We start from the raw sequence: 6437 nt of genomic DNA on the forward strand, positions 1-6437 counted from the left end.
TCCCTGAGGTACTGATGCCTTCTGTGGGTGTCCCGAGCTCGTGGTTGCCTGCAGCAACCTTTGGCCTTCCCTCAGCAGGGACAGAAAGAAAACTACAGCCAAGCAAAAAGCATCCAAGGGAATAACAACAGCAATGAAACAGCATGCAAGCAGAGCCTAAGCAGTTCCTATACTAAATGGGGAGGTGAAGAATTCTTGGCATCCCATTAACTTCTTCTTGAGAGTCTTCCTCCTGAGTTCTTCTCTGCATGTCTCTTCCTGGGATGCTTATCTCTCGGATTCATAGACACGCCGGATGCGTTTAATCCACGACAACTCAGACTTCTTCAACTGGGAAGCACCATGGACACTGTCAGCACAGGGGCAACTCTCGGAGGAGCTCCCTGCCCAGTTTTGCTCCACATCCTGTGCCTCCTGGTTATCCTTCCTCCCACTCTGTGGCAGATTTACACAGAACCTGTAAAAAACAGAAAGGGAAAATAGGGATACAAAGAGAAGGCAGTTGGTGATGGAGGCTGTGGGCACCAGGGCTGCCTGTGCTCTGCTCTTCCCTGTCTGGGAAGCAGCCGCTGCAGGAGTGGGGAAGAGCCATTTCCAGGGCTGCAAACCAATGGAGTGTGCACGGTCAGTGGGGAGCAAAAGGCTTCTGGGCATCACATCCCCAGAGGTCCCTGCTCCCGGTCCGTATGCAGGGAGCTCTGGCCAGGGAGGGCTGCAGCAGGTGCCAGCACCTCTCCCTGCTCGGGTGGGGTGTGTCAGCAGAGCCTAAGGGAGATGGGGAGCCCCAAGAGGGATGGCAACGGCTGGAGTAGCTGGAAATGAGCGCGGGATGGAAAAGGCAACTGGAGAGGATGGGAGTGAGTTCTTCACCAGCCACTGTGGGGACAGAGTGGGGAAAAGTAGGGCAGAGCCATCAGCAGACCAGAGTGTTCTGAAAACACACAGGTATGGCTTGTGAGCACGTAGATTTGGGAGCGCACTAGAGCCCAGGACATCCATCCCAGCGTTGCCATGGGAAGGGCTGGTTGGGCTGGGAGCTCCTGGCTCAGGAGCTCAGGACCCCCTTCCCAGGGCTCCCCCAAACACGATGTGTTTGAAACACAGCCTGGGCAGTCCTGGGCACTGGCAGCACCTGCGTGGCTGCGGGGCTCCAGGAGGAGTTTCTGTGCACAGCAAAGACTCTTGGTGGCACAGCAGGGGCATGGGCAGGCAGCAGTTACCTTCTCAGGCAGAGGGTGCTGCTGTGGCAGCGTTGGCAGTCAGGTTCACGAGGTCGGGAGCGCTTCTGGGGATGGAAAATGGGAGATTTGTAAACATTGGCTTTCCTGTAATATCCAGCCAAACAGGAGAGGGAGTAAACTCTCATTGCTGTGTGGCTGAAGGCAGGAGAGCAAAGCAAAGCTGGGGAGAGTGGGGACAGAAGGCAGGACCAGCTTCCCCCAGGCAGGCTGAACCCTGCTGAGCCAGGCACTGTGGAAGCTGCCACAACCTCCAGGCTTGGAAAAACATATCCTGTGGTACCAGCATGTGCAGGGCCATCTGCAGGGGCACCTGGGGCTCATCACCTGGGCACTCCAGCTACGAGACAGACAGCTGTGTGTCAAACAAGACACTGGCTTACCTGGAAGACACACTTCAGTATCACATAAACGAAGATGAAGAAAAACAGCAAAGCCACAGAGATGATGATGTACACCACAACCTCCAGATTCTGCAATGAGGAAAGGAAGGAAGATGACGGTGGTCAGAGGATTGATCCTTCCATTCTCCTTTGCCCAGAAGGACACAGGCAGCAGTGCCCAGCAGCTCTCCTACCTTCCTTGACAGTTTCTTGCCTTTCCCCAAAGCCATGTGGATGATCATGTTCTCCTGCTGAGGACACTGGTCCATGGCATCAGAGGCTTCCTGGTTCTCTTGCCTCTCACGGAGCACATTTACTAGCAGCCTGGTCTTTGAGACCATCTTGGCACAGGCCTGCTTCAGCTGGGGCAGGCTGCAGTCCATCTTCAGGGTTCGCTCCACGTGGGCCATGAACGTTTGCAGCCCTTTGTCCGCCTCCAGAAGCTGCTGCTGAAGATCAAGCGCGGTTTCCAAGAGTTCTCCTGGAACCAGCGCAACGTCTGGACTGCGGGGGCTCCAAGGTTTATTGAGGGGCACGGAGCCTTTCTCCTCTGTGGTGTCAGGGGAGATCAGGGGGTGCCTGCCTAGAGAGGATTGCTCCTCTTCAGCCAAGGCCTCTCCCCAGCTGCTGGCAGCAGGGCGGCTCTGAACCAACGGGTCCGAGAGAAAATCCAGGTTCCTCTTTAGACCCTGGTCAGCTCTGGGCTTTGGCTCCACTTTGACTCCCGACCTCCAAACCTGGTACAAAAGCTGCTTATGTCCAACCCAATTCCGCCTGTCGTCCCTCTTGTGCCGTTTGTGTCTCCTGATGTAGTTCCTCCTGGGAGCTGGATCTTCCTCCTCATCTCTGCGTTGTGCAGTGACAGAGGCACCGTAAGCACGGTGTAATCCACCGCCTACATCCGAGGGGTTTAGTCCGTATCGGTTTGAACGTGACTGCATCTCCTGTTGATCCCAGCTTGAGGGTGTCTTTTCCAACACGTCCTTCAGCCAGGGAGGCTGGCGCTGGTATGGGAGAAGGCTTTTTGCAGTCTGGATGCTTTTGGACGTGTGCAGTTTCTTCATGTGCAGCTTCTTCTTGAGCTGGGTCCTCACGTCATCAACACTTGGTATGCCTGTGTGCCCCAAGAGATGCTGAGGGGGATAGGAATTGCTTCTGGAATTGTCCAGGCTGCTGACATCATCCTCAGCGCTGGGGGTCAGGGCAATCACAAGTGTTGCAGTTCTGTCATCTCCCAGTGAAGGCTCCTTGGGCTTGAGGCTCCACATTGGGCTGGTGCTCAGCGTTCTGGGCTGTTCCATGTCCAGTGTTTCTCCCCGTGTCTGTACCAGACTTCTTTGAGCTGGAGAACACCAAGAGAGCAGGTCAGCGGCTGAGCACAAACACAGGCTCAGAAGTTACCCCGAGCTGCAGGAGCTCGTCTCAGGGCCAGGCAGGGCGAGAGCAGAGTGGGAGATGTGTTGTGGAGGGGAGAAGAGCCCTTCAATCCATCCCATTATCCCATAGGGGCGGGCCAGAGCCAAGAGTTGATTCTTTCCTGGTGTCTCCTGGGGTACTGCTGGGGAGGGAAACATCCCTGGGGAATGGGTTTGCTGTTTAGGGGTTTCCCACCGCTCCAGATGAGCCAGGCTTGGGTGGCTCTGCAGGAGCCAGTGAGGAGCCAGAGACGCCAGAGGAAAGATCAGCACTGCAATGTGGCCGCAGACTGGCAGGGGAGAAAAGCCCAGGGCCCCCTTTGCTCTGGGGCCATTCCCAGCAGCAGCAGCAGCAGCAGCAGCAGCAGCAGCAGCAGCAGCAGCTCAAGCTGTTACAGCATGAACAACTTCTTCAAGGGCACCAGAGCCCTGGGACTGTGCTATGGGACACCTGGGGCTGAGCCAGTGAGAGAACCGAGCTCCCTGGGGCCCTTGGAACCCTGGCTGTATCTGTTTGCAGAAGTGCAGCCTCGCCCTGCTGTGCATGGATGTTCTCTGCCCTGTGCCCAGCTAGAGCACAACGCTGCTTTGCTCCCCCTGCAGAGGCCAACGAGGAGTTAAGGGTACTTGGTGTTCACCCTGCAGAGCACATCGGGGGCCCTGCCCTTTTCCCTACACGTTTGCACTGGGGATCCCAGGGAGCTGTTCCTTCTCCAGACAGTATGTGACACACAAGATCTGGACAATCAGCAGGAACTTTCCAACCCCAGGTGTTTTGTCCAAGTCCTGTACTCCAAGAGGAGATCAGGACCCCCCAAGTTGTGGCAGTGCTGCAGCATGTCCCCAGGCTCAAGAGAAGTGGCAGATTTGAGCTCCCCCCAGCCCCTCCGGACACCAACCGCACTGCGGGGCGCTGGTGCTGCACAGCTTCTTGCAGGGGAACAGGATGCTCCTGCACGGGCTCTCGGTGAAGGGACTCTCCTTGCACAGGCAGCAGGCCACTTCCCTGGGCACTTGGCTAAAGACAAGAGGAGATTATTGCAGGAATACCCAGCCCATGGCTCCCAGACCAGCTCAGGGAGCACACGGATACCACGCATGGGACTTGTGCTCCATTGTGTGCCACAGCTCTGGAAAAGTCCCCTCACTCCCAATGCAAAACATTCCAAAGGGGATTGAATCCTGCAATGTGGAACTGCTCCCAAAATACCGCGTGGCACAGAAATGCACCCGCCTGCCATTCAAACTCCCCTGTGAGAAACCTGCAGCAAGTCACCCAAAAGGTGAAACTACGCCCCTGAGCTGCTGAGTATTTGCAGGTTGCAAGGAAGAAGCAGCCACTCTTGAGCTTACTGGGATTCTTCTGCCTGTGTGGCACAGGGTTTTGTTTCCCCAGCAGAGCCCTTGTCCCAGCACTCGGGGCCTGCTGGCACCTGGGACTCTGTCCCACACACTCACAGGGTTTCCAAGCTCAACGTGGTCTGCAGGAGCAGCAGCAGCGTCTGCGGAGTCACTTGGGTGGCACTCAGGTCTCTGCAAAGCATTGGAAAGACCTCATTAAATTCTCCAGTGACCTTGCCCCACCTCTGATCTGAGAGCAAGCCCAGGGCCCTGGTGATCGTGGTGCTCTTGGCAGAGGCATCCACTTGTGCCTGCTCAAAGAGAAGCCATTGCAGAGCCCAGCTTCTCTCTGCCTTGCCCTGCTCTGTACCAGGCCATTGTTGGAATCAGGAGCGAGGTCCTGCAGCTCTCGTGGCACACAGATGCCACCACAAAGGATTGTGCCTCTCCTGACCCTCCTGCTGCCGACCACTGAGGGCAGCTCCAGTCCCTGAAGGAGGCAGGAGCCTGGAGCTGCTGGCACGAGTGCTCCAGCAGGAGTGCACTTTATTCCCAGAGCCCTGCGGCCACTCCACAGCCCCAGCCCTGGATGGGCTCTCACCCCTGAAAGTTTGTGTCCCAGTTCCTGGCTTGCTTTGCAGCTGGGGACACACCAGCACCGCTGGGCATTTGCCTTGCTCTGCTGGAGCCAGGGGTAGCTGTGTCTCCAGCAGACTAGGCTGGGCAAGAGGAAGATTTGCTGCTGCACCTCCCCTGCTTTCCTGAGAACAGGGCGCTCGAGAGAGACACAGATCCCTGTGGATCTGCTCCAAAGCAGCCAACACTTACAGAGACATCACCGAGGGCAGCTTGAAGAAGGCAGCGTCAGCAATGACAGCCAGCGGGTTATGGCTGAGGATCCTGAGGAACAAGAGAGCTCTGTCAGGGCTGATGGCAGGGACGGGAGCTGGGTGTGCCGGGCACGTGGCGATGGCCTGGCCGGTGTCAAGGAAGCCGTGCAGGAGCTGAGCAGGGCAGGGGAAAGGGTCCTTCCAGCTGCACGCTCCTGCTGCTCCCTGGCTGACATCCACAGGCACAGTCAGGGCTTTCCAGAGGGCACAGCTGCTCTTGCCTACTGACCCTGCAGAGAGCCTGCAGAGACTCGCCCTGCCATGCCTTTCTTTAGCCCTGGGGCCACTTACACCTCCTGGAGAAACTGCATCCCGTGCCAGGCCTGGAAAGTGCCGCTGCGGATCTGCGTGAGGCCATTCCCAGAGAGGTTTCTGGGGAAAGAGGAGGTCACACAAAGGAATGGGGCCTGTCCTACGGGAAGAGGGAGCAAGCAGCATCTCTTGGCAGGAAAGGTGCAAATCCAGGATGGAAGAGGGAGGAAACTGCTGCTTTCTCAGTGTTTGTAGCCTGAGCAGGAGGGGAAGTGAAGGGCACAAGGGCTGACGCTATTTCTGTGCCAGGGTGCAGCCAAGGCTGCAAGAACTGGCTGCTCTGATGGCTCCTCTCTGTGTGGATAACCCTGCTGGGATCTGTCCCCTTGGTGTGGCTGGGCAACCATCAGCATTGACCTCTGCAGCTAAGCTGGGCTCTGAGCAGGGCAGGTTTAGGGACAAGAATAGGAGCATTTTCTTACAAAAGAAAGGCGCCCATTGCAAAGACTGCACTGTAAACACCAGAAAGCAACTTGATCACTCACAGAAACTTCAGGAAAGGCAGTGGCTCAAAAGCCCGTTCCTCAATGGACAGGATCTCATTGCAGGACAAATCCCTGTTGCAGTTAGAACACCAAAAATGTCACTTCCATTTGCCCTGTCGCTTTCCCTTGCCTTTGCAGCCTTGATCCCAGCAGGGACAAAGGCCACGTGCCCACGGCTGTGGCGGGGCTGGGCAGCAGGGCCCCAGGGAGGGGCAGGCAGGAGCCCCTGGCCCTGGGCAGGGCACGGTGCTTACAGGTGCTTCAGCAGGAACAGCCCCTCCAGGGAATGGCTCTTCACTGCCAGCAGCTCATTGTCCCTGAGCACTCTGCAAGGGGACACAACGGGGACATTGTGACAGTGGCCACTGGCCAG

At 57.0% G+C, this 6437-nt stretch overlaps 1 protein-coding gene across 1 annotated transcript; it reads right to left on the reverse strand.

Moving 5' to 3' along the window:
- Positions 1-267: 267 nt before the first annotated feature.
- LOC116999416 lies at positions 268-5880 on the reverse strand. The gene is made up of 8 exons (XM_033066115.1): positions 5206-5880; positions 4495-4569; positions 3936-4054; positions 1816-2963; positions 1622-1711; positions 1522-1578; positions 1221-1285; positions 268-457 (listed from the first exon to the last, which is right to left on the reverse strand). The coding sequence occupies exons 1-8, from the start codon at positions 5703-5705 to the stop codon at positions 268-270; spliced, it is 2244 nt and encodes a 747-aa protein (XP_032922006.1). The 5' UTR covers positions 5706-5880.
- Positions 5881-6437: the final 557 nt, after the last annotated feature.

The sequence above is a fragment of the Catharus ustulatus genome, chromosome 8 (assembly GCF_009819885.2).
Source record: "Catharus ustulatus isolate bCatUst1 chromosome 8, bCatUst1.pri.v2, whole genome shotgun sequence".
NCBI classification, from domain to species: domain Eukaryota; kingdom Metazoa; phylum Chordata; class Aves; order Passeriformes; family Turdidae; genus Catharus; species Catharus ustulatus.

Coding starts and splice junctions, on each gene's coding strand:
- LOC116999416 (XM_033066115.1), bottom strand. CDS start 5,705: ATGCTGCTTGCTCCCTCTTCCCGTAGGACAGGCCCCATTCCTTTGTGT. Junction 4,570..5,205: donor CTGCCCTCGGTGATGTCTCT/GTAAGTGTTGGC, acceptor AATGCTTTGCAG/AGACCTGAGTGCCACCCAAG. Junction 1,579..1,621: donor TACTGAAGTGTGTCTTCCAG/GTAAGCCAGTGT, acceptor TCTGTCTCGTAG/CTGGAGTGCCCAGGTGATGA.